Consider the following 23,360-nt stretch of genomic DNA (forward strand, 5'->3'; position numbering starts at 1 on the left):
CGGGAGCCGCTTTTATAGCGGCGCTATGCAAAGCAGGGGCTCGACAGCGTCACGTTGCCATTGGTTGGAAGCTTTACTTCAGACCGTCACGCCCCACTAAGCTTCGCCATTGGACGCCTCTCGATTCGCGTTCCCATTGGCTGCCGGAACAGCGCCTCCTGCGCAGCCTATCAGCGAAAGCGCCGCCACTCCGCCGGAGCCGTATATGAGCGGGCGGGCGGGCGCGGCTAGGTGTAGGTCTGCGTTTCGGCGGATCTGTGCTTGGTGTTGGTTGTCGGAGGCTCTGCGATGTCTGGCCGCGGAAAGCAGGGTGGGAAGGCGCGGGCCAAGGCCAAGTCGCGCTCGTCGCGGGCCGGGCTGCAGTTCCCTGTGGGCCGCGTGCACCGGCTGCTGCGCAAAGGCAACTACGCGGAGCGAGTAGGCGCCGGCGCCCCGGTGTACCTGGCGGCCGTGCTGGAGTACCTGACGGCCGAGATCCTGGAGCTGGCGGGCAACGCGGCCCGCGACAACAAGAAGACGCGCATCATCCCGCGCCACCTGCAGCTGGCCATCCGCAACGACGAGGAGCTCAACAAGCTGCTGGGCAAGGTGACGATCGCGCAGGGCGGGGTGCTGCCCAACATCCAGGCCGTGCTGCTGCCCAAGAAGACCGACAGCCACAAGGCTAAAGCCAAGTGAACGCATCTAAAACTAATCAGGAAAACAAGGCTCTTTTCAGAGCCGCCCACAAAATCACAAAAGGTTGAATTACTCTGCTGTTTCAATTCTAGTGAACGCAGGCGGAAACATGTAAAACATTTTTTCTTAAAAGTCATTGTCTTAAGTATGCTGATCTCCATTCTTGCCTGTTTAACATTTTTTACGGAGATTGTTTTACTGATAATTATGTGTTAGGTTTTTTATAAAATTTGGCTTATTCTTCGAGGGATTTAATTTAGTTGCTTGTTGATTTTTTTTTTTAGATTTAGTTCTTATTTGTAATAAAATATTTTTATGCCTTGAGTCAGGACTTTTTAACGTGGTAGTAGCTGCGAACCACATTTTTGTATTATATTGGTGTAAGCGTTGTGCCTTCTAGCAAGCGAACTCCGACTGCTGTAATTGCTCTGTGCGGTGCTCATTAGAGGGCGGTAGACATCGAAGTCTTTTCTACGTTATTTCTATTCTGTTGGAGAGTATCAAAGAGCAGCCGGTCGCCGTTGCAACTCCGCGCAACATGGAGTTTTTTCAAACGCGGGGAGAAGGGCGGCGGCAGGGGCTGGGAGGTGTAAAGCGCGCACACACGAAACACTAAAATCCTGCAGAAGTCACTCTGTCTTGGCAGAGACCCTGACGCAATTCTTTCGCAACAGGAGGGACTTTCCCTGCCTGGGGGAGGCCCTTGACATTTTCGTTTTTCACTGCGTTTAGACGCTTTCATGTTAAGAGAGCCCCCCTGGCTTTCCTTGGTGGATTTAACTGCAGATCACAAGGGAAGGATTTGGGGCCGGGCAGGGTTACCAGCATTCTCAGTGAGCTGCCTGATGTGATGTGCCACTACGATGATGGCCGCTGCGTTACACGGGGAAGAGCGCTATCACTTTTCATTTTGTTTTTCTGGTGCTGCTGACTGGATCCCCGCCCCTTCTCCATGAGGTACAGGGAGTTTCGACCTCCCACCTCGCTTTGAGAGAAGGCAAGCGGCTGTTAGAAGAGCTGCTGCTGTTCTAGCAGGGCACAGTGTTGCCTTAAAGTCGTTTCTCTGTTTCGGTGCTGCCCTGCTCGCTTCCGATTTCCTTCCGGCTTTAGTGGGGTCCTCGCTACGTTTTTAGTCATCTAGCTGAAGGCCACCAGCTTCTAGACTTTCCTGGGGCTCTTTTTTACACCCCATGGAGATAGCTGTGGCCTTGGTGACCAGCCTGGTGGCACCAGAGCAACAGGAATGGTTTTCAACATAACTACAGTTTTCCCTGTGTCTGTTCTCCAGCATCGGAAGAGAAAGATGCAGGCTAAGATACCCGTGGAGCTGGAGTTCGTCGAGTTTAACTTTCCCAAAATTGAGTCGGTAATACGTTCATGCATTTACTACTCCCCCTTGTGTCTGTGATTCTTCCACATAATGAAATTGTCATCTGCATATTGGAACCACTGAGGATTGTAGCAAAAATTGGGGAAGGGTCTATTGAACCCCCATAGGTACATGTATATCATCTCGATGTTGTGTGAGGATTTAAATTCTAGTTTTTAGACTGTAGAAACTTTCAAGAGGACAGTCTTTTGGATTTCTTTCCCTTCTAAATGAATGCTCTGGTACCAACAGTATAAGTACACTAATACAGAAGATACAGTATTAATTATTATTCTTGTAGTTATTCCTCTCATTTCCCTGCTGCAGAACGCGTTTAGGCAGTAAGTAGCTCTAGTTTCAAGTCATATATATGGGAAACAAAGCTTTAAAAACCCCTGTAGGGCTACGTGAGGTCTAGACTGTGAAGGGCCACAAGGCCTCAAATGTACAGTGTACAGCCAGGCACTTTCGTGAAGATGCTTCATAGATCTGGTTTACCAAAACCGGGGGTAAGTGGGCAGATCGGTTTTGAAAATGCGTGTGTTTCTTAACAAGACGAGTGTGGACATCAGCAATCTCCTATAAGCGGCATAGATGGATTCCCACTTTAACGTTAACATTTAACATACATCCTTTAACATTAACTCGGTTTTGCAGCAGCCGAATGGGCGAGGAAGATGCAAACGCCTGTGATCAAGAGACAAAGAACGATCCGCTTCCCGGAGCCCGTGTGAATGGGACCCTTGGCACCTCCGGCGAGCCGGCGCTCCGGGCGGTCCGACAAAAGGCAGCGCATCTGGCACCCCCCCGCCGCACCCCGAGCCTCTCCCGGCGGGTCCCGCTCCCGGCGCCCTCCCGCCCAGGCCGGCCGCTGATGGAGCAGCCCCCGCTGCACGTCCTGCTTCGTCCGTCTTCACCCTGAGGCCGGGGGATAGGCGCTGTTTCAGACGGCGGCCCGCACAGTGGCACCCGGGTTGCAGAGCTGACTGTACGGTGAAACGAATTAAGACGTGGGAACTAATTTTTCTTCGTTTTGCGTTGAATGCCTTGAGCAGAAAAAGGACTTTAAAAGGGGCTTTTAATATCTACTCAGCGGTACTTGCTTTACTGTGCGATATAACCCCATGGATTTAATTTGGGTACGTTACCGTGGAGAGCTCAGGCTGAAGTCGAGTTTTCTTGTGTTGGACAACAGGGTGGACAGTCCCCACCAGGATCCTTCATTTCTCCAGCGACGACGAAACCCTCCGGGTTTGTCGGACGGGCCGTGCCAAGCGGAGATTTTCCTGCTCCCCGAGCCGGTGCCAGAGACGGGGATTTAAGGACTGACATGCTTCTAGGGGAGGAGGGAGCCGGGGTCCATTGCGGACGAGTCGAAGGAGGGAGTGCGAGTAACATGGGCTGATTCGAGAGGAGAAGCAGGGAGCGGGGGATGGGGGCGGGGGGAGGCCGGGCTGGGCGGAGAAGGACGGCGCAGAGGGGATTGGGGCGTTGCGGGGGTTGGAGGCCGAGTGGGCTGTGCTGCTCTGCGGCGTCCTCCAAACCCCCTGCGCTACAAGAGGGGAGCAGGCAAAGAAAATGGTCGGATATCTCCGGGAAGGGCAGAGCAGGGCCCCGGATTTTTAAATTCAGAAAGCAGCTCTTTGCCTTTCACTTCTTCGCCAATTAAAGTATATTTAAGTCTTTGTCTTTCATTGTCAAGAAATAAACCTGTAGGGCAAGCGGAAGAGTCCACATTATTCGGTTCAGACGAATGCTGTGAATAAGCTCCGTTCTTCTGAAGCTTCCTGATGTCCCCTGTTGTTTACGCCCTCTGCCATTTCCTGATAAGAAATACGGTCTGTCATGCAAATGACTTCAGGTGGAAAACACTGCGAAAATGGAAAAAAGATAATAAACTATTTATCTGCCTTCAGGGTGTTACAAAAAGCGTTAATCCTCTGATTGTCTTCATCTACGTTTTCGAAATGCTCATTGTTTTATTTTTGTCCCCTCCATAAACACACAATTAGAAGCTGCTATTATAAGTCTGAAGTACCACACGTACACACCCCATGAGGTTTTGGGTGACCTTTAAGTATCGGTTAAGGCTAGAACTCCAGGAGCTAAATAGGCCTTACACCCATGTGACCATTTCACTTCTTCCATCGGGTGTGTAGCAGCGATTTGAGAAGGCAGAGTTTAAAAGTCCTTGCATGTAGGGAGTGGAATCGATTCAGATAAATTGTCGGGGCATCCCGAGCCAGCTCAGCTGAGCCCAGGCACCCGGGCTTGCCTGTGATGCGGTCAGTCTGGTTTGCTGGTGCTTGGAGCACAGTAGGAGGCACCCCTATTCAAAGACGTATTTCGATTAGAAAGATTGGGGCTATGTCATTCCTTTGTTAGTTCTTGTCCTCTTTCCTAGGCGGGATGATTAAAGCTGCTAACTTTGCTGGGTCCCAAGCACACAAGGTAAAAACACTTTATCGTGTGGAGTGTTCAGACTGGTTTGTGTTGTGGTGGCTGCTACAAAAGGAAGAGGTGCATGCAAGGGGTGTGTACATTTCTTCATAGCTCTGGTGCTGCACAAAGGTAGTGCAAGATTCTTTACTCTGTCTGAAGTCCAAATTTCAGCTGTGACTTTCCATGTGTGCCCTCTTCTTATTTTGAGAATTATTTCTTCCCATTTCCTATGACGCTTTCAAGTACAAAGTCTACATGCAGTGCAAATAGGAGTACAAGTAAAAAAAGGTTGTGGAGTTTACTGGTGATGAAAATTCCAAGTTGTCCTGATACTTCTTTCAGACACAAACTACTTATTTTCTAGTTTTAACATGCAAATATGTCCAGAATTTCTTCCTGAGCTTTCCTGTGTTTAAAAAAAAATAAAAAAAATAAAAAAAATCGAAGTACCTTTGTGATTAATACTTAGTATTGGTTTTGACAAGGAATGCTTTTGGAACAACCTCTCAGGAGAGGCCATCAAATAATTTAGCTCTTTGTAGCCACCCAAGAAACCCAAACCAAAACCTAAAAACCTCTTTCCACCAGGCCTCTGGTTCTGTGATCCCAGTCACCGAGGAAGGACCTGCCCCTGTTAATTGTAATGCTGCTTCTTTCCCTGCAGGTATGTGAGCTGGGAAGGCAGAAGGGGCGTTCCCAGCTGCATTCCCCTCAATTCCAGCCCTGTTCTCCAGTATTTGTCATGTCCTGAGCTGCACTGTGCTCTAACACAGCACAACTCTGAGACTGGGTTTTTGAAGCCCGAGGAATATTTTTTTTTCGTTTACAAGCTGAACAAGGCACATTTTCATTACAGATCAAAAGCAGTACATCAAGGTGTGGATAAGACCAAATCTTTTTCCCTAGCTGCAGTTAACACTTTCTCCTTCAATGCTAATTACTTTGGAATATATCATTTTCTATTAAAACTGGAAGAGAAAGTCTCTGGGAAGCTAGCATAGCAATAATTTGCCCTTTGTGTTGAGTAATTATAATCTCTGGCCTTTAGGAAAAACAATTTGATCTTGTAAGTGCATGAGCAGATACTGATTTACTCCATTTAAATAAAAAAAAAAAAAAAAAAAAAAAAAAAAAAAGCAGGAAGTAGCATAAAATTGCTATAGCCAGTGTGTAATTTGTTCAGGTTTTGGATAAGGTATATGGCATTTACTTCTTGTTTCTGATATGCTATCCCGTCAGTTAACTACAGAATACAGTTATTTACTCACCCAGCTGGTGTATTTCACTTTTGCAGAAATAAAAGTACATTTTTTTTTTAAACATGATGATTAATAAATATAAATTTTTCTGTTGGTATGCTGATCTAGAAAAGATATAGGTCTTTTCAAGAATGTTACTAACTTTATTATTTTAGTAAAAGTAAGATAGCGGAATTTTTTGTAACTGGTTTGTTCTTTGGTATTTTTTATGGCTGGTTATTCACTATAGGACTAAACTGCAATGTAATTCTGATAATTTGACAAACAAAGGTTACTGATATATAAAAGTACTTGGACAAAAATGTTTGTATAACCAAAAATAAACATAGCCTACACTTCAGTTGCTGTGAATGAAGATGTACTTTGAAAATAGACATGGAGGGTAGGTAAAAATACAGCACAAGGGGCCTGTTTAAAACTTATGTGTTCTAGCACTCCCCAGTGTGGAGAATTGTTAGGATTAACGGCCTTGCTTAGCACTAGAAGCTAAAGCAGTTGAAGCCTTAGACCCCAAGAGCTGACCAAAAGTAAACTTTTTGACATAACTACTGCTGCTAACACAGAACTAGCTGAAAGCAGCAGCTGAAAGCAGAATGAAGAAGGTAAGAACCAAGGAAAGAATTCTAAGAGAATAAGGTAACTAGAAGGCAGCCAGCCTAGCAACAATGAAAACCAAGAGACTGGATCAGAATTGGTTGGACTTGGGGGACCAGGTGATGGGTGGTATGGGTGTAATTAGGGGTTGAGAGCTGTGGTAAGGACCCCTCTTTGGAGGCACCCAGCTCGAGCTGCTCTACCTGTCAGATAAATAATCACTAATTTACTCAGCAGATTGGAGGCTCGTCTTCTTTCAGCAAGAATCTAGGGCCAAGGTAGCATCTGCATATTTCCTACCGTGGTCTAGGTGGCAGTGGCATAATTCCTGCTACACCAGCATGATGTATTTGAACGCTGTGCCATCTTACTGTTGCTGGGTGGTGTCATCTGGGTAGAGTGGATTTAAGAATCGAAAGAACACTATTTTGAACTGAACAGGAAAGAAGATTAAAGAACATGACTGATGGAAGAATATGCTGTCATATGGGTTTATATTCACACTATTTGCTTTATTGATTCATCCTCCTATGGGAAGAAGTATTTATGTTTGCTATTCTTGCTGAGCCTAAATCCTACTATTTTTACCTCTGGTGAAAACAAAAAGTACACAAAATTTTCCACAGCCGTGGTTTTTTGTCTTTTCAGCGACTTTGCTCTCAGCACTGATAGAAAAGTAATGGATGTGTTAGCACCAGATCTGATGTGTGTGTGTGTGCAGGTAGAACTTCTATGTTCACATTGTAGTCCCCTAATATTGCTTTATCATTCTTACTGAGACTGGAAGAAGCAATTATAAGCAACATTTTCTTTTCTGTTGAGCAAAGAGTTTCATGAGCCTAGAAACAATTTCAGATATTGAAACTGCTTTTTTTTTAAAAAAAAAAATCCCCTGGAATTTCTGTGCAAGCTGTGTTAATGAAGTGTGTGGCACAGAGCATACAAAGACAGGAAAGGCAAAAAGAATGCTGTATTGGGTCTATCTGAGATGGAGTTAATTTCCCCATACCAGCCCTCACCGTGCTGTGCTTTGTAGTGGTAACTAGAAAGGTGTTGGTAACACACCAGCATTTTGTCTACTGCTGAACAGGGCTTGCACAGCAGCCGGGCTGTTTCTCCAACACCCCCAGCCCCCCAAACCACCCCAGTAGGCTGGGGGTGGGCAAGGTCTTAGGAGGGGACAGAGCCAGGACAGCTGGCCCAGACTGACCCGAGGGATATTCCAGCCCACAGAACGTCTGCTCAGCAATATAAGCTAGGGGAAAAGAGGAGAAAGGGGTGGCATTCCTTTTTTATGTTTGTTGTCTGGAGTAACCTCTACACATACCGAAGCCCTGCCTCTAGAGAAGTGTCAGGACATCACCTACTGGCGAGAAGTAGAGAATAAATCTTTTGTTTTCCTTTGCTTCTGTGCACAGCCTTTGCTTTTGCTTTATTAAACTGTCTTTATCTTGACCCACGTGCCTGTGGTTATATTTTCTCTCCCCTGTCCAGCTGAGGAGGGGAGTGATAGAGCAGCTTCGGTCCAGCCAGGGTCAGCCCACAGCAAATGCATGTGGATTCCTGAGTTGGGAGGCCACAAGGCATCATGGAGCTCCCACTTTAACGCAGGCAAGAGGGCTGCTCTGTGATAGCCATAGCTTGAACCAGGGTCTTTTTTTTTTTTTTTTTTTTTTTTTTTAAGACAACCTATTTTACACAATTGATTAGAGAGAATAATAGCCACCGACAAATTCTTCTGATCATCATCATCACTGTCAAAATATCAGCACTTTTAGTGTGTGGTATTTTCTAGAGTCCATTTCTAGTGACCCACACATCCTATTATAGAAAAACCTAGAGACCAGAATAGACAGTTGTTCATTCATTTTTTTTTTTTAAAGGTGTTGGACATAAACAGAGGTCCAGAATAAGCAGACTATGTTTCAGAGTTTACACTAAGGCAGTCCGAGAGCAGATTGCTAAACTCATTTGAAGCTGCTGAAGAACAGAGCATGGAGTGTGCCTTTTCCCACTGTATATCTTAAATCCAGCCTGAAAGGTCCCCATCAGCCTTCAGGCTAAAATTAACTTTGATAAGTTGATAGCAGTTTTAAGAAAACTGGTGCTTGTCGCTGTACCTCTATTACCAAATAAGATGCAGGCAGTACTAGAAAGGCTGACTTTTTGATTCTATGGTCCCTGTATTAACTGTGTTCAGAAATCCACAGAATACACTCGAATTCAGGATTATTCCCATTCAGTTTGAAAGTAGGTGATAACAGCTTTGATCTGCATTTACAGCAGCATTGTGATGGAGTGATTCAGAAAGCCTGCAGTTTGAGGCTGAAAGACTTTAGGGCTGTTAGTAGCTGTATGATAAACTCTGATACCTTATGAAGTCAGCCCACAGTGTCTAGGTTCTTAGTTTTTCATAGTTTTAATAAAATTAATTACATAAATACAGAAAAGGTCAGAAGTATGAAATAATATTCATCTTTGCTTTGTGTTTTTAGTTACAAAGGGAATATTCTCTACCTAAAGCAGTCATAGTGAGAAGCTATGCAAGTTACTGTAAAAACCACATGCTCAATAGAATTGAGAAAAGTGCTCAAGATAAATAACTTTCAGAACGGACTTCTCTGTTGCACTAATCACTGGGCTATTGGTAACAGCTTTTTAAGATAAATGTCACTTGTTAATACATAAATTCTTTTACAGTACAGTGCACTGTAGACCTCCCATTACTGCTACAAAAGAAAACACTGAGCACCATCAAGCGGCAGATATTGTTATAACCGTTACAACGATGTACGTGGAAGTTTACATTAGCAACAATTTTGATTTTTCCCTCCTCTAGAAAACTAAAGCCCTTTTTTTTCTTCAATTTACAACGCATATAACACGAGCATACCTAGAATTAATAGTGATGTATTGCCCGAAAAACGTACATACCTTAAAAACTGCAATAGTACTACAAATCAAGGAAACAGTAAATAGGAGAACAATGACTTTAGGGAAATTAATTTTCAGTGTGATACAAAATAAAACTGTAAATTAAAAATTTTCACGAAGGACTTGATTTTTTTTTCTCTTCCCCCCGGAAATGACTGCACAGCTCTTTTACTGAAAAGGTGGGTGGCTCTTAAAAGAGCCTTTGGGTCGAGCAGGTGCGGCACAGGGCACAGAGGCAGCTTACTTGGAGCTGGTGTACTTGGTGACAGCCTTGGTGCCCTCGGAGACGGCGTGCTTGGCCAGCTCGCCGGGCAGCAGGAGCCGCACGGCCGTCTGGATCTCCCGCGAGGTGATGGTGGAGCGCTTGTTGTAGTGCGCCAGGCGCGAGGCCTCGCCGGCGATGCGCTCGAAGATGTCGTTGACGAAGGAGTTCATGATGCCCATGGCCTTGGACGAGATGCCCGTGTCGGGATGCACCTGCTTCAGCACCTTGTACACGTAGATCGAGTAGCTCTCCTTGCGGCTCTTCTTGCGCTTCTTGTCGCCCTTCTTCTGCGTCTTAGTGACGGCTTTCTTGGAGCCCTTCTTGGGCGCAGGGGCGGACTTGGCCGGCTCGGGCATCGCAGCCAACGCGCGTCTCACACAGACACCAACAACCCCAGCAACAGCAGCAATGCACAACGGAACTGATGTAAAACCGTCGCGCACCACCTATTTATAGCTCTCTTATGCAAATTAGCAGCATTCCCTCTGCCTGCTTCCATTGGTCAAAATGCAATAACGCGTCATAACTCCCCTATAGCCGCCTCTTATTGGTCAGAATTTGATTCACCTCCTCATTGGCTGCCCAGAGAAGACCTACTTCTCAGCCTATCAGTGAAGGGGCGAGGTGGGAAAGCGAGGGTATAGCTGAGGCGCGCCGGCGGGTTGCTTCGTTCCGCTGCTGCTTGCTTTTAGAAGCCACCGACCGAGCGAGGATGTCCGGCCGCGGGAAGCAGGGCGGGAAGGCGCGAGCCAAGGCCAAGTCGCGCTCGTCGCGGGCCGGGCTGCAGTTCCCCGTGGGCCGCGTGCACCGGCTGCTGCGCAAGGGCAACTACGCGGAGCGAGTAGGCGCCGGCGCCCCGGTGTACCTGGCGGCCGTGCTGGAATACCTGACGGCCGAGATCCTGGAGCTGGCGGGCAACGCGGCCCGCGACAACAAGAAGACGCGCATCATCCCGCGCCACCTGCAGCTGGCCATCCGCAACGACGAGGAGCTCAACAAGCTGCTGGGCAAGGTGACGATCGCGCAGGGCGGGGTGCTGCCCAACATCCAGGCCGTGCTGCTGCCCAAGAAGACCGACAGCCACAAGGCTAAAGCCAAGTGAACGCCCAAGGGAAAGGCCGCACGTTGTCTCTTCCGGAGAAAATAATCCAAAGGCTCTTTTCAGAGCCACCCACAAAATCTTAAGAGAGCTCAGTTATCCGTACTATAGTTAAGTCGGTTTATATGAATTACTCGACCCGTGTTTTTGTCTTATTTTCTCTATGTTTATTGACAGTATTTTTGGCTTGGTAATAGTAGCAACGCTTTCCATGTTTTTGTTAACGCAAAGTCCTGCCTAAACATCGTCCCAAAGCAAGTCCTTCCTGGTTATATGGGTCATTTTCCGTTTCGGTCTTATGCCAGAGAACATGAGAACACCGTTTCGGTGAGCGCTCCCGTCCCTCCCCCCTCTTCCGCGTTTTTGTTTTTTTTTTTTTTTTTTTTTTTTTTTTTCTCCGCGAGTGGCTGAAACAGCACCAGAGATCGGAGGCGTAATCGTCCGCGGGGAAGGGGGGCGGGGGGGGGGGGGGGGGGAAGGGGCAGCGGGCCGGGCTCGCCGCTGGCCAATCCTGGAGCAGGGCGGGCTTTTTCAATACTTTTTCTTTCTTATCGGGAACAAAAGGAATGGGAGAGCCCAGGGCTATTTTCGGGTCAGTAAGGAAACCGTCCCCTCCTCCCCCAAACACACAAACCCATTAAAGGAGACACCTTAAGAGAAATAATACAATAGATTAAACATGGCTCAGTAGTAGCGTGCCTGGCAAATGCATTACTTTTGTTACAAAATATATCCTTAAAAAAACATACATCCGATTTTTATCAAATCATTATAAAACATTGCTTCCGGGTAGTCAAACCAATTACTCGGCAAAAAAAGATGTAAAAGTCTACACTTCCCTAAAGCCGCCGCGTTATACCGTGCTCGTTAGCGTTTCTCTCAGTAATCGTAGGAGGAAAAAGGACACAATTGACCTCTGAAGACTTACGAATTACTGGATCCTTGCTGCAAGTTACTGACGACCTCGGCGCCTCAGCTCCTTTAGGGAAAGTGTGGGTGGCTCTTAAAAGAGCCGTTGGATAACAAAATATGTAGAGTAGGACTCTTCTGGTATAATTTACTTCTTCTTGGGCGCCGCCTTCTTCGCCTTGGCCGCTTTGGGCTTGGCCGCCTTGGGCTTGGCTGCTTTGGGCTTCACCGCCTTCGCCTTGGCCGGGCTCTTCGCTGCCTTTTTGGGGCGGCCTGCCTTGGCCGCTTTCTTGGGGCTCTTGGCCGCTTTCTTGGCCGCGGGTGCCGCCGGCTTCTTGGCTTTCTTGGGGCTCTTCTTCACCGCCGCCGCCTTCTTGGGCTTCTTGGCGGCGCTGGCGGGCTTCTTGGCCGCCGGCTTCTTGGGCTTCGCTGCGGCTGCCCGCTTCTTGGGGGCTTTCTCCTTCACTTCTCCAGGTTTCTTGTTGAGGCGGAAGGAGCCGGAGGCGCCGGTGCCCTTGGTCTGCACCAGGGTGCCCTTGCTGACGAGGCTTTTGAGCCCCAGCTTGATGCGGCTGTTGTTCTTCTCCACGTCGTAGCCGCCGGCGGCCAGCGCCTTCTTGAGCGCGGCGAGAGAGAGCCCCTTGCGCTCCTTGGAGGCGGACACGGCCTTGGTGATCAGCTCGGTGACGCTGGGGCCCGCGGGCTTGCGGGCTTTAGAGCCGCCCGCCGCCTTCTTCGGCTTCTTGGCGGCGGCCTTGGCGCCAGGCGCGGGCGCATCGGGGGCGGCGGCGGGAGCGGTCTCGGACATCGCGGCGGCGTCCTCTGCGGAGCAGGCGAACACAATTGGGTTGGCGCGGGTCAGATGCTCGTATTTTTAGAGAGGAGCCGCGCGGTGATTGGTGCGTTGCAGAGCCCGCCCCGCTGCACGGCCGGGGAGCCCTTCGGTGTGCTCGATTTGTGTTTCTTTGGACTAACAAAAGTGTATTTTCCTCGGAATTTCTGCCACCAAATCGCCCCATTTCCCAGGTGAGGGAGGAGAAGAGCAGGTACTTGCGTTCGGGAGAGTTTCCAGCCGCAAACACGCGGGCTGAGTTAAAGGAGAAGCGATAAATCCCGTGTGCTGCTGCTGGAGAGACCTCTGAAGAGAGAAACTTTTGTTTTTCCTTGCAAATTAAAAATTTCCTTTTGACGTAAATGTTACAGCAACGACTCAGTCTGATTCTTTAGAGGGTTTTCTTGGGGTCAAAGTTGAAATCTGCCGATTTAAAGCTATTTTGACAGTTTAAATTGATTTTGAAGAGGAGGAAGTAACACAAACTCCTCTTTCAGCTCTGAATATGGATTAAGAACCGGTTCCTTTGACCATGTGTTTTACCTCCTAAAACGCTAAAGTCTAGTGAAATAGTGTTTCTTACAACCTCCTATTGCACTCTTTATAGAGCCATAAGCAATTTGTTAATATCTGGAGATTTAGGAACACACAGCTGTTTTATTTTGCCTTCCTGGAATTTCAGTAGAAGGGAGGCAAACTTACCCTGCTGCCTTGTGTTGGCTGTTTTCTTTCTTTTGTTTGTTGTCCATATGAATTTTTCTACCAATTATTGAGTAAATCAAGGTATTTGCTTTCCATGTTGCATGTCACTTTCAGGGAACCAGTCATTTGATATCTGATGTTATAAAACTGCAGCTTTGTAAAAGAAAGCAAGCTCTGAAACTTGTGGTGATATTTACTGAATTTACCTTTGTCTCTCCAGTAATTTAAGATGTGTAAGGACTAGCATAGCAGTTTAGTAGTTATGTTCTTCCTGGCCAGAGAGTATTATCTTGTTATGTATTTTCTCTAATAGTAGTAGAATTTAAAACCGTATTACTGTGGGTTTTTTTTTTTTACACATCTCGCACAATAAGTCTACACAAAGGTTTATCTAAAGCTAATTCTGAATTCTCTTCCCACTCTGAATAAAACCCACCTATTTCTTTCTTATTCATTTTACAGCCATCACTGAAATAAGGAAATGTTTTTCAGGACAAAAAGTAGACATTTTGTGATAACCTGAGTTTCAATAAAGGGAGAGGTAGGCCATAGGTCGTTCCTGAAGAACCAGGAAGAATTCAATCAATAGTGTTATCTGGTGGAATATGATGTAATCTGATGGAATATGCTGAACAGAAGAGAGCTCTGGAATAATATTTCATTAATCTGTACCTGATTAGAAATGAGTATATTATCCATTGCCTTTTGTAGTTATTTAAGTATCACAAAGACTACACTACAGCCTTGCCCTCTGATTTCCTTTGATATTACCAAATATATAATATATACAGAATTATAGATACACTAAGTACAGAAGACAGTATTTAAGTACATATTAGTAACCAAAATTTCAGATTGTATGAATAGGTAGTTTTGAAGGTTATCCTATTTCTACCTCATTGCTTCATTTTCGGTGGCTGTTTTGTAAATACTAAATGTGTGTATAACATGAAAACATCTTAGTTTGCTGTAAAATTTGGTTTCAGTGAATATGAAACTGTGAATAAACGTAATGAAGGGGAAAATTGCAACCTGCATTCTAGGAGGAAAAAATAGCAGAATAAAAGGTTGCAGGAAAAGTGTACCTGAGCTCTGTAATGCTTCAATAGGAAGACAACTGAAAGAAGGGCTAATCGAATTGAGGCTTTCAAGGTCTTGTTTTTAAAAGTTATGTAACATAAAATAAGGATACAGGAATAAAATTAATTAGAGTGGGTGTGGGTATTAAAATATATATCTTCACAAATTACCAAAACTGAAGTAAAATAAATATATGTTTTTAAGCCTATATCCTATATGTGTTTGTAAATCAGAGAACAAGACTTTCCACTGATTTGACTACATACTGAAATAAAGTAGCAATACTGGGAGGGGATGACATGTAGCAGCTACCAAGATACTTCATAGCACATGGACAGAGGAAAGCATAGGCCATGAGCCACAGGTCGCCAAAATGAAAATTCGTTTTGCTTGCTCTTGTTATTTTGAACCCACACACATTTACTTCAGTAATCCTTGCTGGAGGAGATTTAAATACTCCAGCTTTCAGTTGTGGTTTCACAGAGTGTCATTTCACATTTATTGGTGGCTGAAATTGAGGTGACTAAAATGGTCACCATCCCAGTTGTCTGCCTGGCTTTTCTCCCAGCAGTTGCCACCCTCTCTCTGTTCCTGACAGGGTAGCTAATAATATGCGTAGCAGCTTCTGAACTCCAACATTTACAGACTACTATCTTAAAATAAACCGAAGTCACTTCAGAAACTTCATGACACGGAGAGAAGCTCTGATCTTTCTTTTTTAATGGCTTTGCAGTAAAGATATAAAATAACTTTAGTGATGTAGAACATGCTTGGAACATGTGTTCTTTTCTATGTGAAAGAAATATTTGCAGGAACAAAAATTTTGGAAGTTAAGGTGCGTTTGGTAACTGTAAAAAGAGTTTGCTCTGCAGTCAGAGCAGATAATTTAGCAGAAATAGATAGATGTATTCAGGCAAAGAAAAAATATGGCAAAGGACTGCACAAAAGGCGGGAATGGCAGTTTTACCTCCAGCTGAGCAAACGGGAAAAGGAATAATCCTGTTAGGCTATTGTAGAAGGAATTCATGAAGAAGGTGCCACATAGACTTTGACACGCCCTTTGGCTTTCCCAATGAGACTGGAGGGAGGTAGACTTCATTATTCATTAAAAGAGGAGAGTGATATCAGAATCACCAGAGATACTTTTGGGGAGAGCGTCACTGTAATGTCTACTACACCTGAATTACTTCAATCCTTCTTACCTCATGGGCACCCCAGCAAGCCACACTACATCACAAACCTGCACAAGACTGCAGTCTGAACCCTACAAGTTACTTCCCTTCAGATAGACAGATCTGTCCGACTTCTGCAGTCATCTGTTAAGGTCTCTTGGCATTAGCAGGGAGACACATGAACCACAGTCAAGGGCTGGCACTGCACCTGAGAGCTATCAAACATTCCCATCTCCAGTTTAGGACCTGCCAGTACTTGTTCTTAAGAAAATGAGCTCTGGGTTATATTTAGATATGTCTGCAATAACGAGAGGCAGTATGGTAGTTGTTCTTCTCAAGTAATTTTGTTAGGAGGTATTAGCATGACAGTAAGCCACACAAATACTAATGGGATGCTCCACCTGCTGTAGTAAGTCTCATGGTCAGTGATTCTTAGACAGCTGGAGGAAGTACAGCTGACATACCTGTGCACAACAGCCCTTCTCCTTCCAAGTGACAATTTCCAAAGAGATTTAGGTGAGGGCCTTTACATTATGTACTGCGCTCCTGCATACATGTTCCACAGGAAAGAGGTGTAAATAGTCCTTGCAACCATGATTACACTCCTATTACAGTGTTACACCCATGCCTTACTTGTCCTCAGTGACTTCATCCTTCATCTGAGTTACAAATGTAATAACACATGTGATCAAACCAGCCAGCACAGTTTAACAGCTTTTAACCCTTAGCTAAGCAATTTTAAAGTGGTACCTACCAAACTACAAACTTGTTGCAGCCCACCAAAAAATTCCCTGCCTATCTAATACTAATGTTGCTGCTGCTGCTGTTGTTAAGACTCCTAAATGTACTGAGGCTGCACAAGGCCTTTTAAATCCAGTATATGGCTGAGCATCTATAGTGGGCAGGAAAAATAGGGTAGGGCAATGGATGACTGTCCCCATAGATTCAGCTTCCTGGAATGTTGCACACTCCTCCCTGTACTCTTGGTTAAGTGTTGGGGCGCCTATTGTGGTCTCCCTTCATCATTGCCATGGCATGTCATATGGCAACTGAAAACCTATAGTCCAAATCCTGGATATGCCTGTAGTTAGGAGGCACTGGGAAGGATGTACTTCCTGGGAAAGAGAAAAAAAAAAGCAACAAACCAGCAAAAGCATGGGGGGGGCAAAATGCTACCCAGAACAGATAATGAGGAAAGAAGATGCACTTTATTCTCTACTGTATGGGAGTCTACCAGGTTAGCACATTCTTACATTTCTCACACAGGCAAAGAAAAGGTCCTCATGGCCAGTCAGATATCAAAGAACAGAATTATTTATGTTCTTAAACTAGCCTAAGGCACTTGACAAACTGCCTTCTGGACCTGGCATGTTTTGAATGTAGTCATCAACCAGCAATTGAGGACCTCAGGCCTGAGGCAAACTGTACATGAAAGATAAGCAGCATTAACAGATAAGCTCCATCAGCCATGGCTTCCCAAAGAAATAGTCTCCTCCTACATTGACAGTGCTTCTCTTGCACCTGCATTTAGTACTGAATTCCACCAAGGGTGCCACCACACTGACCTTTCAGAGCAGCCTTTCCATTAGCACTGAAGCCTAGCTGCTCAGAAAAGTGAGCAGCCCACACAGGGCAATGCTTCTTCCCCACAACATCTATGTTCTTCTGTGTGCTTTCTGCCCTCCACTCCTTCCTATTTGTGTGACAGTGCTCCCTGTCAATACTGGTAAGAGGGAGGGAGCAATGTGACCAATCTAAATATCCCCTCCAGCCAGAGTCATGTTTGGTACCTATGGAGGTACAAAGTGTTCTTGGGCATGTACTGCATGCACAGCTGGTCTGCAGTCTGGCATCTCACTGGTTGGTGACACTCCAGGCACTGATATGACAGGATTCCAGGTACATTTGGGTTAGCAGACAACACGTTGGTTTTTTTTTTTTTTCCACACAGCCAGTCATGGTGGCACCTAGACACTGTGTAGGCTGGATTTCTGCTATCGCTGAGAGACAAAGCGCTGTGACACAGACCATGTGAAGTTGCTCTCATTAAGTGATACTGCCTTGCCAGTTTTCCCCAGAAGTGTGGGGGTGAAGCAGGTACTGGCTCCAGATACAGCTGTTTGTGCCATCAGGAGAACCGCAAGGTAGCACTTGGATGCCAGAAATATAGGCTGACTGTCTTCTCATAGAGGTGAGCAAAAAGATTTTGAAGAGTTGTTAAGTGTGGGATGATGCTGTGATGTAGCTTAGATTTTTTTACAGCACATGCTTTGCAGCTGGGCACTCCATGGGCTGGTGGCAGAGTGGCACTGTCCCTGGTTAGGATGTCATCCAGCCTGCCAGGGTACTGGAAGGGCCAGCGGGTGCCCGGATTTCCCCACACTATGCAAACGAGGCCAGCCACTCAGCACTCCTACTGTCTGACAGTTAGGAAGTCAGGAATCTGCCTGCACAGGCTCATGAGGGCATGTATATACAGTGTGGGCACTTTCAAGAAGAATAGATTTCACCTATTTTGCCTGCAACCTGCCTTGTGTGATCTGGTCCCAGAAAGCAGGACTGGCTTCCATAATAAAGGAACGAAGTCTAAATCTTGGTCTTCCTGACACAGGTTTTTTTGTTGTTGTTTTTTTTTTTTTTTTTTTTTTTCCTGTTTTGGACACGGTAAATGCAATCAGGTTTTGGCGGTTTCTTGTCTGAAACAAGGAGTAGAATAGCAAGTTTAACTTCTGTGTGCTGTTTGAGGTTAGTTGTTTGTACCATCTTACATTTAATCGTGTGGTTAACAAGGTTAGCACACAAGGCCAGCAGCGAGCAGCTAGGAGAAGGGATCAGCCTGTGTCTGGCTAAACAGAGGTGGTAAGCAGAGAGAAACCGGGTGGGGTTTTGGGTTTAGCCAAGCCACAATAGGAGACACCTACAAGAAAGGAAACTTCATAACCTGAATGACCCAAAGCACTTGAGAAAAGGGCCCGCTGATCAAGAAGGTAAACATTTGAGTAATTCTGATATTAACTGTCCAGACCCAACGCACGGTCATTCGTATAAACATCTTCTAGGCGGGAAGGGGGAGGAAAAAACTAAGAAAAAAAAGGACCAAACCCTGAGTGGAGTCAAGGGTGCAATCTGTGCTCCTTTTATTAATTCTTTAGAAGAAAACAGGCCTTGACGTGCCTGAGTACATGGAAAGGCTTTCAAGGGTTATTGCTGTCAGTTACATCACCAGATGAGGACGGGAATGTTTCTTTGCATTTGACACTAATGAGAAGAAAAGGTTCTCACACTTGAAAACTGTTTGAGTTTAGGTTTGGTTTTGTTTATTTTTTTTTCATCTTACAATGTGTGCTTATTCTCCTAACGTGGCAAACAGTCTCAGCTCTGGTTTTTTTTTTTTGATCACCACCTTCTCCCTAGGGTAGCTGGGTCACCTGGTTACAGTCTCTGTAGTGTTGAAGAGACACTAGCTCTATTGGGCTGGTGCTGGGGACACACAAGCCGTAAGTCTGAGAGAGGACAGAAGGAGGATACAGATTGTCGTAGCAGAACTCATTTCTGCAGTTAGGAATATCAGCGTGGATCCAGAGCGGGGAGAAACGGATGGGCAATACGAGCAGGACAGCCTTGGGATTGTGCTGCTCTTTGAATCGCCTTTTGAGCAGAGACTTACAGTGACAACACTGGAAGAACTGAGTAATCCACAGGAACTTTGCATCTGGGCCAATATCCCACCTGTGACAGAAGCCAGTAAAGCAAGAGTGTAAGAGCAATAGCTGCTATCTCATCAAAATGGTGCCTTGTAGGCCAGGGGCTCACAGAGTCAGGGGCAATGTCTTTGAATTGAAGCGCTTTGAAAGGATTTTTCTCCTGCATGTTTATTGATCACTTTCTCTGGGCATATCATGTCTCCTTTTTCATGCTTTAGGATGTGGTTTTAGCTTGAACAAGTTATAAGAGGTTGGGGAATAGGTACAGTGGGTATGGTAGAGGGACAAACGGGTGATGGACACATATACCACACGGAAGCTACTCCTTTCCTAGAGGAGAATCTCATTTATATACAGTTCAGCATTCCCAGCGTGCATCGGAGAGTTACAAAACGGTGCGGGAAAACTCACATTCTGTGGCACAGGTGAAGTGCGAGAAAGCGGCAACCGGCATAGAGAGCGGATGGAACTCCTTTTCCTATAGCTGAAGAGAGGTGATGAGAGTATACTTGAAGCAGAGGGAATGCCAAGTCATTTGAAAGAACAGAGAAAAAGATATCGTGAGTCTTTGGGGCCAGGCAGAGACATTCCTATATATAAAAAATAGCAGAGCTGAAAGAAGTTGGGAAAGAATTACCTCACCATTATGGTTTTAGATCCCACCACGACCCAGACCCTCTCTCCTGCAGTCACCAGGACTGAGGCAGAAGCAAATGCCAATGTCAGCGAGACAAAGGCTGGCGAGAGCTCAGAAAGATCTCCTCGAGCCCTTTGTCTCGAAAGGATCTCCTCTGTCTCTGCGCGGATAATGCTGTGTGTATTTGGCCACGCCGAGCACAGGCGAACTCTCTGTGTTGGAAACATGCTAATCTCATAGCCCCAGTGGGCCCGGAGCTACAGAAAGGAGGACTGCAAGGACAGCCAGCAAAAAATGAGGTACGGATCTAACAGTCACAGCGACCGCTTTTCAGAGTCATGAAGTCGCACCAAAATAACAAAGAGAAATATTGTCGCTGGCAACGTGCCCTGGCGAAGGGAAAGCGTATTAGATGAGAGAAAGAGTACCTGTCCACTCAGAATAAGGTCAGGCATTTGAAAACATGGAGGTACACACTGACAGAGCTGCCGTAGCCATTTTTGTTGTGCATTTGACACGCAGGTCTGATTTTTCAGGCAGTTACTAGCCGTGATCTAAGCGGAAATACAGAGCCTTTCGGACGTGCCCAGGGTGTCTGGGACTGAATATAAAGCAACATTGCAGACACAGGGCAGCAAATAAAGGGCCACGGAGTGAGTCCTGCGATGCTGACCTCCCGCGGGTTGAGACGTGGTCAGCATGACCTGCACAACGGTCCGCGGGAGGCCGCGAGGCCGCCGGCTCCGTGCGCATGGGCGCGCTCGACCCACAGAGGAGGAGAGGAAGATGCCGGGAAGCGGCGCTTCAGGGGCCCGGGGCTGGGGGACAGCGAGCGGGGCAGAGGCGGAGGCAGAGGCGGAGGCGGGGACTGTCGCGGCGAAGCCGGCCGGGGCCCCGGGGCGGTGCCCGAGAGCCGCGCAGGGCGAAGGCCCCGGCGCGCCGCGGCGGCGGAGGGGGCGGGGGAGCGGGCCCCGCCCCCGCCAGCCGTGCCCGCCCCTGGTCCCAATCAGGTCGGACCCGTCGCCATAAACGCGGCGGCGCCGGCAGCTGCAGCTCACAGTTCGGAGCAGGCAGAGGCGGCAGCATGTCTGGCAGAGGCAAGGGCGGGAAGGGGCTCGGAAAGGGCGGCGCTAAGCGGCACCGCAAGGTGCTGCGCGACAACATCCAGGGCATCACCAAGCCGGCCATCCGGCGCCTGGCTCGGCGCGGCGGCGTGAAGCGCATCTCGGGGTTGATCTACGAGGAGACGCGCGGCGTGCTGAAGGTGTTCCTGGAGAACGTGATCCGCGACGCCGTCACCTACACGGAGCACGCCAAGAGGAAGACGGTTACGGCCATGGACGTGGTGTACGCGCTCAAGCGCCAGGGACGCACCCTCTACGGCTTCGGCGGCTAAAGCAAAACGTTTCTTTCCCGGACCACCTCGACAACCCAAAGGCTCTTTTAAGAGCCACCCACTTTGTCTTTGGAAAGAGCTGCGTCGCGTTCTTCATAATATCTTTGGGGTTTGCTGTATTCCTGCGCTTTTCGGGTTTCCCCCATCCCCGTTTCCCGTCCGTCCGTCCCCGTCCCCCGCCCCGTTTTTGTTAGCGAGCTGCAGCTGGACGGGCCAGCCTTGCAGTTCGGCTCTGGCTTCCTCCCTAGCGCCCTGTGCCTGCATCGCTCCCCTTCCCCAGCTCCTCGGCCGCCTCCTTCCTTCCTGGCAGCCGCTTTCGGAAGAGCTTGCTGGGGCGCTGCGCCCTGGGAAGCGAGCAGTGTGCCGGTTGTGACTCGTCCCGAGGCATCATCGGCCGATGCCACCAAGTCCTGGAAACTGCCGGGGCCCGAGGAGCGATCCTAGCGCCCCTCCCTGAGTGGCTCTGCTTGGACAAAACACGGCGCAAGGGAACGGTCCCCGCGTCCCGACAAAACGAAAGGGAAAAAGGCAAACTCCAGCTTTGTCTCGCCAAGGTCTCCACAGAAGGGCGGCGGGTGTTTCACTTTCCTCCTGCCCGCTCATGCCCCGAGAGGGGGGAACCGCAGTGACCGCACCGGCTTCGGTTTATCCGGCGGGGTGTGGAAGGGGCCCGCTCGCTCTCGCGGGGACGGGCGGCCGCGGTAGCCGAGCCCCGTCTCCGGCGGCGACCGGGTGAAGCGCCCCCGCGCTTTCGAAAAGCCCGCGCGGGCGGAGATGGGCTCCGCGCGATTCCGCGCTCGGCAGAGCCCGCGCTCCGCTCGCCCCAGCACAGGCCCCGCCCCGCCCACTGTCCGCCCGGGAGAGCGGCACAAAGCACAGTTCCGCACTGGCCGAAGGTGCGGGCCCACGAGGGAAAAAACGCAGCTTCCCGGCCGCGCCTGAGCTCTTCGGCATGAGCTGCGCCGGGGCAGCTACCGAGAGGAGCGGCCCTCCCCCCGCTCCCCCCCAACGAGCCAACCCCTCCCGTGGGAGGCGCGCGCACACCCCTTCCCCTGCCGCCCGCTCAGCAGCGCCTCAAGCTCTTTCTCGACACTGTGGGTGGCTCTGAAAAGAGCCTTTGGGTTTCGCTTCTGTGCTCGGGACGCTTCTCCGGGCCCGGTTTACTTGCTCTTGGCTTTGTGGCTCTCGGTCTTCTTGGGCAGCAGCACGGCCTGGATGTTGGGCAGCACCCCGCCCTGCGCGATCGTCACCTTGCCCAGCAGCTTGTTGAGCTCCTCGTCGTTGCGGATGGCCAGCTGCAGGTGGCGCGGGATGATGCGCGTCTTCTTGTTGTCGCGGGCCGCGTTGCCCGCCAGCTCCAGGATCTCGGCCGTCAGGTACTCCAGCACGGCCGCCAGGTACACCGGGGCGCCGGCGCCTACTCGCTCCGCGTAGTTGCCCTTGCGCAGCAGCCGGTGCACGCGGCCCACGGGGAACTGCAGCCCGGCCCGCGACGAGCGCGACTTGGCCTTGGCTCGCGCCTTCCCGCCCTGCTTCCCGCGGCCGGACATCCTCGATCGCTCACTCGGTAAAAAGCTGCCGCTGCTACAGGAAGAAAGCAGGTGCGTTACCCGCGCCCTGAGGACCGCCCTTATATCCCTTCCCTTTGCGCCGCCGGCGGCTCCTGATAGGCCCAGGCGCCTACTCGGGAACGCGCACCCAATGGCGGAGAGAATCTCGCCCTGACCAATAGCGAGGGGCGCAGCTCGGAAAGGCCCCCGCCCGCGCCCTCGAGACGGCCAGTCACGAGGCGGGAGGGGCGGGCTTCAGCAGCCGGCTCCGCCCGGGCGGAACGGTCGCTCCCGCCGCCGCAGCCGCCGGGCCCGCGGGGGCCGCCCCGCCCCGCGTTTGCTTCTATTTTCCCTTCTAGTAAATGCTTTTAGAGCAGCCGGGTCGGCAAGGTGCGGGCTGGGGCGACGGAGTTGAGGAGGCAGAGAGACGGTGTGTGCCTGTGGCAGCGAGCGGGAGTAAGGGAGGGGTGGCGTTACCCGGAGCGGGGAGAGGCGGTGCACCTCCCCGCGTTGTTTCACGCTGGGCTTTTTCCCCGCGGGAAGATTTCGCCCCTTTCCAACACCGGCTCACACTGAAGTTTTCCGACATTCCAGAAGTCGGCACGCGTTCTTGCCTCGGAAAACCACCACAGCTCGCTCGCTCCCTTCAGTCCGCCGCCGACCCCCCTCCCCTCCCCTCCCCCCCCCCCCCCCCCCCCCCGCAACGCACACAGGGACAATGCAGTCAAACATGGCCTC

The 23,360-nt window shown here is 48.8% G+C and overlaps 6 protein-coding genes across 6 annotated transcripts; 3 read left to right on the forward strand and 3 right to left on the reverse strand.

The window, feature by feature from the left end:
• Window positions 1–288: 288 nt before the first annotated feature.
• On the forward strand, window positions 289–939 carry LOC147416353 (histone H2A-IV). The gene has a single exon (XM_086470110.1). The coding sequence runs from the start codon at window positions 289–291 to the stop codon at window positions 676–678; it is 390 nt and encodes a 129-aa protein (XP_086326236.1). The 3' UTR covers window positions 679–939.
• Window positions 940–9,222: 8,283 nt separating this feature from the next.
• Window positions 9,223–9,972, reverse strand: LOC104353384 (histone H2B 1/2/3/4/6). Its single transcript, XM_009959952.2, has one exon. The coding sequence runs from the start codon at window positions 9,895–9,897 to the stop codon at window positions 9,517–9,519; it is 381 nt and encodes a 126-aa protein (XP_009958254.1). The 5' UTR covers window positions 9,898–9,972; the 3' UTR covers window positions 9,223–9,516.
• Window positions 9,973–10,253: 281 nt separating this feature from the next.
• LOC104353386 (histone H2A-IV) lies at window positions 10,254–10,898 on the forward strand. Its single transcript, XM_009959953.2, has one exon. It carries the CDS (start codon window positions 10,254–10,256, stop codon window positions 10,641–10,643), a length of 390 nt encoding a protein of 129 aa, XP_009958255.2. The 3' UTR covers window positions 10,644–10,898.
• A 231-nt stretch (window positions 10,899–11,129) lies between these two features.
• Window positions 11,130–12,357, reverse strand: LOC147416354 (histone H1.01). The gene has a single exon (XM_086470151.1). The coding sequence runs from the start codon at window positions 12,355–12,357 to the stop codon at window positions 11,698–11,700; it is 660 nt and encodes a 219-aa protein (XP_086326277.1). The 3' UTR covers window positions 11,130–11,697.
• An 8,403-nt stretch (window positions 12,358–20,760) lies between these two features.
• On the forward strand, window positions 20,761–21,072 carry LOC147416355 (histone H4). Its single transcript, XM_086470140.1, has one exon. It carries the CDS (start codon window positions 20,761–20,763, stop codon window positions 21,070–21,072), a length of 312 nt encoding a protein of 103 aa, XP_086326266.1.
• Window positions 21,073–22,232: 1,160 nt separating this feature from the next.
• LOC147416356 (histone H2A type 2-C) lies at window positions 22,233–22,622 on the reverse strand. The gene has a single exon (XM_086470165.1). The coding sequence runs from the start codon at window positions 22,620–22,622 to the stop codon at window positions 22,233–22,235; it is 390 nt and encodes a 129-aa protein (XP_086326291.1).
• Between the last annotated feature and the right edge of the window lie 738 nt (window positions 22,623–23,360).

Source organism: Leptosomus discolor, chromosome 1 (assembly GCF_034619465.1).
Source record: "Leptosomus discolor isolate bLepDis1 chromosome 1, bLepDis1.hap2, whole genome shotgun sequence".
Taxonomy (NCBI): Eukaryota; Metazoa; Chordata; class Aves; order Leptosomiformes; family Leptosomidae; genus Leptosomus; species Leptosomus discolor.

What these genes read in the sequence shown, in the direction of transcription:
- LOC147416354 (XM_086470151.1), bottom strand. Translation starts at nt 12,357, where the DNA reads ATGTCCGAGACCGCTCCCGCCGCCGCCCCCGATGCGCCCGCGCCTGGC.
- LOC147416353 (XM_086470110.1), top strand. Translation starts at nt 289, where the DNA reads ATGTCTGGCCGCGGAAAGCAGGGTGGGAAGGCGCGGGCCAAGGCCAAG.
- LOC147416355 (XM_086470140.1), top strand. Translation starts at nt 20,761, where the DNA reads ATGTCTGGCAGAGGCAAGGGCGGGAAGGGGCTCGGAAAGGGCGGCGCT.
- LOC104353386 (XM_009959953.2), top strand. Translation starts at nt 10,254, where the DNA reads ATGTCCGGCCGCGGGAAGCAGGGCGGGAAGGCGCGAGCCAAGGCCAAG.
- LOC147416356 (XM_086470165.1), bottom strand. Translation starts at nt 22,622, where the DNA reads ATGTCCGGCCGCGGGAAGCAGGGCGGGAAGGCGCGAGCCAAGGCCAAG.
- LOC104353384 (XM_009959952.2), bottom strand. Translation starts at nt 9,897, where the DNA reads ATGCCCGAGCCGGCCAAGTCCGCCCCTGCGCCCAAGAAGGGCTCCAAG.